This window comes from Chenopodium album, chromosome 8 (genome assembly GCF_948465745.1).
Source record: "Chenopodium album chromosome 8, dcCheAlbu1.1, whole genome shotgun sequence".
Classification (NCBI taxonomy): Eukaryota; Viridiplantae; Streptophyta; class Magnoliopsida; order Caryophyllales; family Amaranthaceae; genus Chenopodium; species Chenopodium album.
In genome coordinates this window covers 19591808-19605335 of record NC_137841.1, presented here as the reverse complement: position 1 = coordinate 19605335, position 13528 = coordinate 19591808, and the positions used below count along the sequence as shown (strand labels likewise).

Below are 13528 nucleotides of genomic sequence, written 5' to 3'. Positions count from 1 at the left end.
ATAAACTGCAATTTTCTTTTATTTGATTTATCACTCTAGTAAAATTTATAAACACTATACACTTGTCATAAATGTAAATGTTTTTCATATGATGTGATTTCTCCCTGTCATAAATGAAATTATTCTACAAAAAAAGTAGTGCAGTAATGACACTGATGAGATGTAACACTAATCACATAAGCCAACTGCAATTTTTTAGAGTGGTGAGATATAACACTGATCACATAAGCCAACTGCAATTTTTCAAAGTGATGAGATGTAACACTAATAAAGTGTGTATGCAATTATTCAGAAAAAAAAAAGTATCAAACATTTTTGTTATAATGATATACGATAGCTATATTGATGTAAAATACTGATATTGTTCAATTATTATTCTATATATTGGTGAACATATTAGTTTGGTTGAAAAACTGATGGAATTCATAATGTCCAATCTAATTTAATTCTTTCAAATAATTCATCAAGTTCCGAGGGTGCCAAGGATCTTATCTTGGCCAAAAGGATCTTAGCTTGGCCGAAAGGGATCGTGAAGATGGACATAATCGTCTATGGAATGACTACTTTTCTGACTAACCAGTCTACCCTCCAAACGTCTTCCGTCGTAGATTTTGCATGAGAAAGCATGTCTTTCTTTTTATAATTCAAACTTTAGAAGAACGTCATCAATTCTTTCAACAAAGACCATGTGCCACTAGTAGATTAGTTACATCAGCTTTACAGAAATATACTGCCGCAATAAGGTTGCTTGCATACAGTGGTGCAATTGATTCCATTGACAACTACCTACGTATTAGTGCTTCTCTTGCGAGAGATTGCTTACAACATTTAGTTTGTTAAAGGAGTTGTCTCTTACTTTAGTAATGAATACTTGAGATGACCCAACAAAGAGGATTTGGTTAGATTACTACGAGATGAGAAGCGTTAAGCGAGGTTTCCTAGACATGATGGGATCCATTGATTTCATGCATATAGTCATGAAAGAGTTATTCTCTTAAATTGAAGGGCATGTGTTCTGGAAGAGCTAGTAGGTCCACTTTGATTTTAGAAGCAGTGGATTCACAAGACCTTTGAATTTGGCATGCATGCTTTTTTCGGGACCCCAGCAAGGTGTAATGATATAAATGTTCTAGACACATCTCCATTATTTAATGATAGTTTTGAAGATCGAGCACCTCATGTTAAGTATGTTGTTTATGGCCACATACGATATAGGATATTATCTCACTGATGGCACTTACCTTTAGCGACATTCATTCCCACAATACCTTTCCCCAAAAATGAAAAGGGGGTCTTTTTTCCAAAAAGAAAAAACAAGAGAGTCGTTGAAAGGATAGATGGTGAATGTGCTTTTGGAGTACTACAAGCTTGTTTTGCAATAGTTCGTTATCCTGCTCTAGCTAGGGATGTTACTATGTTGGGAAAAATTATGATAACTTGCATTAACATACATAACATGTTCGTTGAAGTTTTGCGAGATACATATTCAAAATATTATGATCCAAATGAATACGACCAAGCTGCTTCTTCGTCCTCATGCTAAAGAAACATTAAGGAACCTTTTTAATTCAGCAACAGTCGCAAACGACCAACAAGTTCAAGGACTTACATGTCTAATAGAGCTCGTGTTCATGATGAACTTATGCATACAAGCCCTCAAGTTAGATTTAGTAGAGCATTTATGGAGTAGGTATAAGGGTCACAGGCATTAATGGATGTATTATCGTCAGTTTAGGAGTTTTTTTTTCTTTGTTTAAGTATGCTTGATTTTATTATATTACTTTGCATTTTTGTTTTTGACTGGTTGAAGAATATTTTCATTAATAAATAGTCATACGTCATCTACAATAATAATGAAGATTTATAAACCCGGAAATAACATAACTTTTACAATCAAAATCATAACTATTTTGCATATTGGACATAGCTCACTCTAAACTTGACGCGAGCCATGATTTTCAATATCTTTATATATTTCCAAGAAGAGACCTTCACAATGTGCGCTGATGCTTTGATTGTAAAGGTTATGACAACCTTAAACCCATATAAATCCTAATCACCTTCTCAATTAAAACCTTGCTGCTAAAAGCTTAAGGAGAGAGAGTTAAGGAAAAATCTTTCATATGAGTCCCATGAGATTAGGGGTGTCCGTTCGGTTTTCAGTTTGGATTTAGGCCAAATCTAATCCGATCCGAATAATTCTTTTTTCAATTTTTCAATCCGATCTGATCCGATTACTCTCCCAATCCAATCAGAATTAAAATTTGGTTATTTGGATTTGATCCGAAAATATGAAATAGAGAACATTAATTTTTAGCTTCTAATACGATAATAAAAATAAAAATGCAATTTTAAAAATAACATTTGTTCAAGCCTTTATATTAATACAAGTCTTGTAAATAGTCATGATTGAATTAAATTGTTCAACATCAAGGCAATATTAATTAATATTAAGCTAATACATCTACAAGGCACACCATTTACCATTACAACAATCCATGTACCAACTCTCATCGGCAAACTACAAGGCAGAACCATGCACCACCAAATATCAGCAAGTAACAGCTTAATTACGATAGCATGACAACATATTCATAAATTCTTAACTTTACAATTCGGTTTTCGGTTTAGTTTGGATCCAATTAGAGTCAATCCGATCCAATTCGAAAATCCGAATTTTGAAAAAATCTTAATCCGATCTGATCTGATTTAAAGTTTGGATTCGATTCGAATTGATAATTCGATTTGGATTGGATTTTGGTTTTAATCCGAATTATGGACATCCCTACCTGAGATTTGATCCATAGAACTCATGAAACTTGACCGAGTTAGTCTTAAGTACTCCTAGAGTATGATACTCCTTGGGTACCATACTATCATGCTATACACGTTATTATGGTAAAATCATGAGTTATTTTGGATTGAACCTCATAATATTTTGCTAGACTATAATGTTATTTGCTTAAACATTGTACTGTGTTAGTATTTATTATATTAGTCTTTTTTTTTTTTTTTTTTTGGTTAAAACATTGAATTGTGTTATTTTGGTTTAAAGCATATGACGAACTCTTAAAATATGATGTTATTTTGCTTAAACTTGGTGTTATTTTTTTTTTTAATATAACTTATTTTTTTTATATTAATTAAACATTGTATTAATTTGCCAAAAATTTGTGTTATTTCGTTTAAACTTATTTTAGAGGAAGTAGCTAAATAAAAATAGAGAATAAAATCGAAAGAGATGAATATGGCCCAATGAACATATCATATAATGTTATGTAACAAAAAGTTTACAACCAAATAACATAGAGTTTTATTATACTAAATAGCATAATGCACTTTTTTTGAAAGAAAATAGCATAATGCACTAAATAGAGTAGCATTTGTATACAACAATCAAATTTCTGTAATAATATTATTGTATAGTAAAATAACATGAAATACACCATTGAGTAACATAATACACATTTTGAAATAACATGAAATAATAAAAACTTTGTATTTCATGAGTACAAAAGAATGTACATACGGAATAACATATACTACCTCTGGTTCATTTTAGTCGCAACAAAGGACATGTTTGTGGAAACCAAGACAAAAGATTGAAAACTTGATTATGGGCAAATTAGGGTATATGCTTAACTATTAATTCAACCAAAAAAAAAACAAATTTAACCTTAATTAAATTAAGAAACCCACCACCACCAACACCACCAATCATCACCCAAACCACCCACCACCGCCCAGTACCAAACCCAGCACCGTCGACGCACCACCACCACCCCACGCACCCAGCAACCCACCACCACCTCACGTACTCAGCAACCCAGCAACCCCCGAACCCATCCACCACACGAACCCAGGAACCCGCCAGCCCACCACCACCTCATGCACTCAGCGACCCACGAACCCAGCCACCCACCACCACCGCCCCTCACGCACCTAGAAACCCACGAATCCAGCACCCATGAACCCACACGTCGTCGATCTTCAACAACGAAACCCACACGTCGCCGATCTTCAACCACGAAACCCACACGTCGCCGATCTTCAACCACGAAACCCACACGTCACCGATCTTCAACCACGAAACCCACACGTCGCCGATCTTCAACCACGAAACCCAGCACCACCAACCCACCAAACCAACGACACCTACCCACGAAACCCAACGATCAGAAACCACGAAACCCACCCACAAAACCAAACCCACGCCGCCGATCTACAACCCCCACCGCTCTTAACACCACGAAGCCACCATGAAAAGGGGGTTGGAGGAGGAGAGAGAAAATTAAAGGGGTGAGAGTTTAATTAATTAAGCTTGGGGTTTAATTTAATGAAATCAGATTTGTAATTTAATAAGAGTGTTTAAGAGAAAAAGTAAGGGCATATATGTCATTTTACAGGCCAAAAGTTACCAAATAAGGAATTTTTTTTTTGTTGCAAGTAATTTGAACCACCCCAAAATGGAAATTGTTGCAACTAATTGAACCATATGTAGTAATTAATTTTAAAATAATATATATACAAATTAAAATAATAAGAAGTTTACATCGAAATACTCCCTCCGTTTCAATTTGTTAGTCCCATATACTATTTTGGGCGTTTCAAAAAGATCTATCCATATTGAATGTATTCCACTTTTAACTTAGTTATTATTTCCTATTTTATACATAATAAATTATGAGTGGTTATATTAATTGATTGTGAATTAATAACATGACTCTATATAAAGAAATTATTCCCTTGATTTATGCAATTATGACAAATGTTTTCTTTAAAAAAAATCAAAAAAATTAAATAAGGTAAACTATTTATAAATTGTTTTTTACTTTAATGCTAGATTCCAAATATTCACCTTTTCTTATTTTATGTGATTGATTCCATATGAGATTATCATATTAAAACGCAGGGAGTAACATAAAATGTACACAACTTGGAGTACCTTATGCATGGTACTCCAAGAGTACAAAAGAAATTGCGAACTTGGCCACCTCAACTCAAAAACAAAACTTTAATAATGGATGATTAATAACATAACCTAAAATGCAAGGACATAGGGATGCCACGATTTGAATTATGAACCTCAAACTCCACCCCTTAATATTTTTCATATTCAATTTTTGGTGCCAAACTCAACAACCCCCGATATGAACCCCTTCCATAAAAGCAAAATAAAAGATCTCATAACCAACATCATCCTCTAATTTCATCTCATACTTTCTCCAATTTCCCAACTCTTTCACAAATTCAACCAAATCAATCAATCAAAAATGGTGCAACAATTTCAAAATGTATCACCAAATTCAAGCAGTAGCATCAAAGTTCAAGCTATGCAATTCGCTTACCCTGGCCAACCTCCCATTTTCGCCGATTTTAGCCTCGAAATTGCGCCTGGTTCTCGTTGTCTTCTTGTTGGTGCTAATGGATCTGGTAAAAATTTTGTTCTTTCTCTAAATTGCTTTTTCTTTTTGAGTTATGATTTTTGTCCTATTTTATGATTGATTGATTATGGTTAATTCTTTGAAGGGAATGTTATTTGTTGTTATACTTCGTTCTTTTTGAATCGCCACGTAATATTTTCTTATATCAATTGCTACATCTTATTTTATGTTGCCTATCTTATGGGTCACTCATTTTATATATAGCTTAAAACTATGCATCCCAAATTGCAATTTTAAAACAACTATGTTGTTGAATTGTTTGATTGTATGTTACTGTTTATTTTATTGATGATTTTTTCAGCTAAGATTCGGGTTTTTGTTGGTAGATGTAAATTTGTAATTACTTTGAATTCTTAATGACTGAATTTCTGTAATTTTGGGGTATAAGAGGGCTTGAGCTGATTTTAAAGTATATACCTTTCGAAATAAACGACCACAATGTTCAAATCATGTTGTATTTTACGTTCTAATTTTTATTTGATGGATTGCTGCTGTTTCAAATAAGTAAAACAAATGTAATGTATGTGCTTTGGAAGAAAGACCGACAAAGTGACAATTATATATAGAAACTACATAGGAGACGCATCATAGAAAGAATAAATGAACAAGTAGTATGCCAATTTAGGTTATTGAGGATGGAAAATGTGATCACAGACATTTACGGATGGTTTTTGTTTGAGTAAATAGTTAGAGGAAATTGAGAATGGAGAATATGATGAGAGTTCGGAGAAAATTGAGATAATGATAGCCAATTTGGAAACAAAGAATCAATTCTAGCTAGACAATTTTGAGAAGAAAAGTGATCTTATTTGTAGAAGACCGGATGCTTTCTTGACAGAGAAATCATGTTGAAGTTATCAGCAAGCCTGTTAATGTGAGTAGAAAAGAAATCTGGTATGAGACTTCTAAGCATTTTATGGCTGTCTAAAAAATGGAGATAGCAGATAGTGTTTAGATATGTAAACAATGCTTTTCAAGCCGAGTTACCCCTACTGTGTTCTGCTTTAGCTGAGACTTAGTAATTGTACGCTGTTTCTTGCATTTCCAACTATGATAGGATTTACCACAAACAATGCACCACCTTGTAATAGATTTAGCAGGACAAGAGGTCAAATTAGATCCAAGTAAGCATGCATACTAACCTTGATCTGATCCGCGTAATAAAATGCCCTATCCCAAAAGTCCATTTTATATAATTGAGGGCATGATGAAGAGCATGGAGGTGTGGATACCATGGGGATTTCAGGAACTGAAAAGTTGAGGTTAGTTTTATTGTTTGTAGCAAAATTGAGTTTCCTAACTGATGCTCTATATGAACTGGAATTCAGAATCGAATTTTCGTTATGAGCTATCAGTTCACATTTAGGCGATTGTGGTCTTGGTCACACATCCCTCATGAAGGCTTTGTTGGCATTTCAACAGCTCAGGTTTAAATCTTGTTGAGTTATAGATATTTTATCGGTCAAATACCTAACTGTTATGCTAATAGAACATTGAAGACAACACTAAACTATAACGCCAAAAGTAGAATGTAAAGGATGCTTGAATGAAACAACTTCACAAAGATTTAAAAACCTGTAGCCAACATTTAATCTACATACACTGCTATGACAGTCATACATTCTTCCTCCTAAAGAACAAAGAATACTCATTCTTTGACTATTTATAAACCTAAGACTTAAAAGCAGCTGAAGTAGTGAAACGTTATTTTGAGGCTTGCTTTAAGCAATAGAGAGAAATTTATAATATAAAAATTGTGTTGATTAGATTTAAGATCCAATTCATAGAAGTCATCATGCAAATGAGCAATATTGTTGTCCAATTGTTTTATGGCAAGGAGCTATAGCTTCTTATATTGTGATAATTATGAGCCTGTGACCCTGCCTGAGGAAAACGTATTTTACAAGTCTATGCGTGCTTGCCTTCTGATTTTTTCATCTAAATTTCTCCCTCAGCAATTCATCCGAATTCAACTATACTTGGTAGAATCATATAGAAGGAATATCTTTGTTGGTTGCCTCCCTCGTACCATTAGCTTTGACCCAACAAGAAGCAAGAGAAGCTTCATTGTAACTTCTTCCCAACTAGAATCTGCATGATTTAGGTTTTACATGTTGAATGAATTCGCAAATCACAATTAACAACTCAATGAAACTGAGCAAAAACAGAAAGAATTCGAATTATTGCACCTGGATTGGGACTTCCAGCTTTGATAGCATGTAAGAATTTGTGATTCGATCAAGTTTGCTTATACCTCATTCCTGAATTAGTTCCAGTTTTGATTGTGTTTAACTTCCAATGCATATGTACGGTATCTTCTGAATTTAGAGGAGAATACAGTGTCGTAATGTGTTAAGTCCTTAAGGTAGTTAAATAAAAAGGTAGAATAGTATAAAAGAATCTAACTGGCAAATTTCTCCTAATCCTAACCAAAATTATTACAGTAACAAACTCTTCTGTTAACATAACAAACTATGCCGACTTGGACAAATAACCAAGCATCATGCTGCTGTATTGCTTCTGAATCGATAACTTGTTGATTTCTATGGCCTAACTGCTGCTGATTTGTAATCTAAGTTGGACACCCTGACACTGAGCCTTTTATCATAGAAGAGGAAGGCTTTTTGCAGACTATACTTTGTCATCCTTACTATAGCAGCTTCAATATGCTGATAGGTTTTATGTCTTGTAGGTAAGACTACTTTGTTGAAGATTCTGGCTGGAAAGCACATGGTTGGTGGAAGGGATGTCGTGCAGGTTTTAAATTCATCAGCTTTCCATGACACACATCTTGTTTGTGGTGGTGACTTAGCATATTTGGGAGGATCTTGGAGTAAGACCATTGGCTGTGCTGTAAGTTTCTCTCTCTCCCTCGTCTTATCTCTTTACACACACAGCATACACTGATACACATAAAACATGTTTTGCAATCTCATATAGTCATACACACTTCCCCATGCCACATGCACAAATGCACCCCGTTAATCATGCATACACAGTTTGTAAGACTGTAATTAATCGCCTTGTATCATGTTATGCCCGTTAGGCCACCCCCCAAATTCTCTCTACTTTGTGTATATGTACATGCTTGGGTAAAAATCACTCTTAAAGGTTCTCATAGCTAATGGTGCTAAGTAATTGATTAATAATAACAATTTGTTAATACTTTGACATGGATTGCTCAAGGTAATTTTTTTCTTCCTTTGTGACTTAATGTGGGTACCTTTGTAGATCGTAATTAATATGTAGGAGAGTGAGGGAAAATAGCTTAACGTTCATAGTTTTATTTGTGTAAGATATTTTTTTTAAAAAATTACTCTTGAACATCTTCACGTTTCACTGATGCGCTTGTTTTCACAATACAAGGCATTAGGGTCGTTCAATTTTGGTTTGTTAACAAGGGATCAAATTTTAATATTCATTTTCATGTTTTTTTTTTGGTAGTGTGGACTGTGCACTTGAATTTTAATTCTACAAGGCACATCAATACTATGCATGAAAGTGAGCGCATGTGTTCTTTTCTTAGATGTGGTTGGGGAGGGAGTTGTGGAGGTGGGGATGGACTGTGAAATACAGCAGAGATAAGAACAAATTGTGGATTGTTATAAAGACAAATTTCTTCAACATATGTTTTATTGCTATTTTTTGTTGATGTGAACGAGTTCCTGAGAGGAATACGCTTATTAATTGTGAAAATTTATATACTTTTTGATATCTTAGTAAATTATTTCTTAAAAAATATTGTACCTCATCTGAATTACCTTTTAAAGCGACAAGGGGAAAAAAATCTTGATGCTACTCTTTTGTTTACTGCACCTCTTGCTCATTACTATTTATTTTGTTATTTTACAACTTGCAGCTTGTAAGCTTTATTCTTATTATAAATTTCAGGGTGATGTTCCTCTCCAAGGAGACATTTCAGCTGAACAGATGATCTTTGGAGGTATGTCCTTATCCTTATGCCCATTATCAGGCATTTTAGGAACCTTTTTTTTAATAGATATTCTCCCCAGCAGTTACATATTGAAGAAAGTGGCTTGGAAACATAATTGTTGTTGCTTATTCAACTCTACAATTACCTTGGATGTTTCTAGCCATCATACTTCAGAGTTGGGTCTGTATTAAAGCTAGTATACCTTCACCCAGTCCAGCTTAGAAATTTCAAGGAGATTATAATTGATTGATAAATTTCACTTACCTGAATAATCTGTTACAAACTGGAACAATAGTTCAATGCCATGTAAAAAGATTAATGTACATGTAGCAAGCTAATTGAATTTATCCCAACTAAGACAAAATCTGTATGGAAACCGTGGAATGTACAGAATGGCCATGCACTCTGCGACTGTACCATTGCACACTTTCCTCTTAACAATCATCAATAACATTCTCTGCTGTTTCTATTTGTCCAAGTAAGATTTGACTTTTTTTTTTTTAGGGAAAGTAAGATTTGAATTTGAACTATTTTTGTTGCTCAAAATTTATACGCCTCATGGCTCCCATGTTGTAAGAGTTAAAGATCAAATGGATGCATCATTCAAATATGCAGAAATAGTTAACTGGGAATATTATCTCTTCCATTGCACAAAAAATTGCTTCATAAAGCTGTACCCTAAATAAGCATAAGTAGTAACAGCACATTAGCGATTGCATTTTGTATTCAGGCTATAAACCTATTCCTTTTTCTACTGCAGTTGAAGGCACTGATCCTGATAGAAGAGAGAAATTAGTTGAGTTGCTTGATATTGATTTACAATGGAGAATGCATAAGGTGTCTGATGGTCAGCGAAGACGAGTCCAAATCTGCATGGGTCTTCTTCACCCCTTCAAGGTACTCTTACAATTATGTTTATTTCCTCCTTCTGTCTCGTACTCCACCTTCCCTTCTGGTAACTTGTGTTTTATTTCTTCAGTAACCTACTGATTTTATTAAAATGTTCAAAATTTTGCTTAATGTTGAAATGGAACATAGATTAATCCAATCACGATGAACTCTATGTCTTCACCTTGCATAGACGCCAACTATTTTGTGACAGACACCGGTGATTTCATGATGTTGGCTTCTGTTTCCTTTAGTTGATCCCTATGTCTCCTTTTCTGAAACCTGTCGATTGATGTAGATTTTCTTTGAAAGTTGAGTTTCCAATAAGATAAACTTTTGTGTTTCATATTTTTATTAGTGTTATTGTGTGATGTTGTGAGTCAAAATATAGTCTTTGGTACACCTAGCTGGTTAGCTTTTGGCTTTTATAGCCTTTTGTATGACCATTTTTTTTTTCTTCCTATATTCTTTTTTTTCTACACTAATCATTTAATTTTTTATAATCATATGGCTTCATGTTTGATTGGAACTTTTGGTATGCTGCAGGTTCTCTTGTTGGATGAGGTAACCGTCGATCTTGATGTAGTTGCCAGGATGGATTTGCTTGAATTCTTAAAGGAAGAGTGTGATCAGGTATGAGATACTGTCTTGCTACCCATGGCCATTTTACTATTGCCTGGCAAGTTGCATTTTTTTTTTTTATTTAATTCAATCATTCTTTGGCAACATGCAGAGGGGAGCTACAATCGTTTATGCAACCCATATCTTTGATGGTTTGGAGACCTGGGCAACTCATCTGGCCTATATCCAGGAGGGCGAGTTGAGGAGGGTAGAGAAGCTATCAGCGCTTCATGAATTGAAGAGTTCAACCAATCTTCTTTCGGTGGTTGAGTCATGGCTGCGTTCCGAAACTAAGCTGGAGAATAAGAAACCTGTTACCACTACTAATACTCATACCCAAAAATCGTCTGGTTTTGATGCTTCACCATTTAGATCGTCAAGACATATGGCCTACTATAGATGATTCTAACAAGCAACCTGGGTACCGGAATCAACTGGACCCGTGCCCTATCAATTTTCAAGCTTATAGCAGTGCTAGTATGCAACTAATACAAATAGTGCCATATGTAGAATGCTTTTTCAAGAGGGCAATGATGTGGCCTTTTATTGGTGTGTCAAGCCTGCATATTACTGTAATGTCATACTGAAGCAAAGCAAATTGGCATTAGCCAAATAAATTGAAGAAAGAAAACATATGACGTGGTGGCGGTCATGAGTTTGGAAGATTAACCCAGTTGGTAGATTTCTTGAAAAAAAATTAGGTATAGAAGCCGTCTTATTAACTAATCTTGTGCGGAGCTACCAGGAATGCACAATGCTTGTATTTCCTTTTAGGAGTTGCTCGGTTAGCGCGTGTGTGTTGCACGAGGCAGGCTAACTAGTGTAATGTTTTAGAATTGATAATCTGCACTGGTTGTTATAGTTGTAAGAGCATCAACACTCGTGGTATAATTTTTATACCATGGGTAGGATGATTTTTAGAGAGAATATATTGTATTGTGGTATAGATGATGTGGAGGAGTGAGAAAGTGGTAGAGAGAAGAATGGTATAAATTTTTATATTATGAGTGATGATGGTCTAATGATGTTTATCTTACTACGCATTTGTAATTTTTGTTGTAATGGAAAAGAAAACAGAGTGAAATTTGTTTGTACTAAAACTCTGATAGATTTGAGTTCTGCTACATAATCAATTATTCAGTATGATTGATTATTAACATGAATTTATGGTTCAATTGAATTACGAAGTACTCTTACCACACACACGCAAACTCGATTAATGTATCAAGAATGAAACTGAATGAACAGTGGTCTGGTTATTGCAACGACATTAATTTTTTAAATTTTCTTTCTGGGCAAACGGCAGAGGAATTGTGTCAACAAATTAAAACGAAGACATCAAACACATGTTAGCTAGCTTTACTCGTATTTTACCTCCGTTTTGTAATAAATGAAACAGTTTAACTTTTGCATTATTTATATACTTTTTGGTAAATTGCTTATTGTGATTATGGGATACTTACTTTGGATTCGTTTGATAAGTAGAAAAAACTATGAACAAGTACAAATTTTTGTATGTGGCTGGCCACATGGTGTGGCATGGGTTACTTGTATTCTGGCGTTACTTGTAGGGTGTTGCTGGTTTTGATCAGGGTATTGTTACTGGTTTTAGCCAGAGTGTTACTTGTATTTTATGGTTAGTTGTATGGTCTTACTAGTTATGTTCGGGTGTTACTGGTTTGGTATAGGGGTTTGGTCTGAATACAAGTAACCCATACAAGTAACCCCAAAATACAAGTAACACCTGGTGCGGCAGGGGTTACTTGAAGGGTGTTACTTGTAATCTGGGGTTACTTGTAAGTGTTACTTGTAGGTGTTACTTGTATTATGGAGTTACTTGTAGGGTGTTACTGATTTTGGTCAGAGTGTTACTTGTATGGTCGTACTGGTTTTGATCAGGTGTTACTGGTTTGGTATGTGGGTCTGGTCAGGGTTTACTTGTAGCATGGGCGGATCTAGGGGGGTTCAAGGGGGTTCATTGAACCCCCAGATTTTTTGAAAAAAAATTATAAGTTTTGATATTTTTTTTTTAAAAAAAAAAAAAAAATAAAAAAATAAGGTTAAAACAAATTTTTGTGAAGTAAATAAACAAATATGTAACTCTAGCACATTGGTAAGGGAGTGACTAATAGAGTAATGAGGCTCCTCTTGATCATGGGTTTGAGACCAGCCACCCTCAAGTAACTCTGCCGCACCATGTGGCCTGCCACACTAAAAAGCTCTGAAAAAATCATTACAATCTTAATTGCTTAAATTAGCTAAACACATGGTTTATTTTAATAGAATCCTACTTGAAAATGGTTAATTTGGTGCACCAACCACATTCATACAGATACTCTTGAAGATGAGTATCTTTACAGATGCTCAAGATTCTGTGTTGATCCATCCACTTGGTATTACAAAATAAACGGTAAGATTGCTCACTTTAATTTACACCAATTGGCTTTTTCCAAAATAGTTTGGTTGCACTTTTGGCAAAATCTTCTTCATCATTTCATTTTGTTTCAGAATATTAATATAATTAAGAAAGTAATTAAGGGCATGAGCAATAGAACAATCCTCTAAGAGGTTTGTTTACTTGCCACATCATCATCATACAAACCTCACACTTAACAAACCTTTCATCAACAATAAACAAACC

The 13528-nt window shown here is 34.6% G+C and overlaps 1 protein-coding gene across 1 annotated transcript; it reads left to right on the top strand.

Moving 5' to 3' along the window:
- Positions 1–5124: 5124 nt before the first annotated feature.
- On the top strand, positions 5125–12088 carry LOC145641751 (ABC transporter I family member 19-like). The gene is made up of 6 exons (XM_081692689.1): positions 5125–5433; positions 8137–8297; positions 9336–9387; positions 10139–10275; positions 10813–10899; positions 11000–12088. The coding sequence occupies exons 1-6, from the start codon at positions 5274–5276 to the stop codon at positions 11288–11290; spliced, it is 888 nt and encodes a 295-aa protein (XP_081548815.1). The 5' UTR covers positions 5125–5273; the 3' UTR covers positions 11291–12088.
- The last annotated feature ends 1440 nt before the right edge of the window (positions 12089–13528 follow it).

Coding starts and splice junctions, on each gene's coding strand:
- LOC145641751 (XM_081692689.1), top strand. CDS start 5,274: ATGGTGCAACAATTTCAAAATGTATCACCAAATTCAAGCAGTAGCATC. Junction 5,434..8,136: donor TGTTGGTGCTAATGGATCTG/GTAAAAATTTTG, acceptor TATGTCTTGTAG/GTAAGACTACTTTGTTGAAG. Junction 8,298..9,335: donor GTAAGACCATTGGCTGTGCT/GTAAGTTTCTCT, acceptor TATAAATTTCAG/GGTGATGTTCCTCTCCAAGG.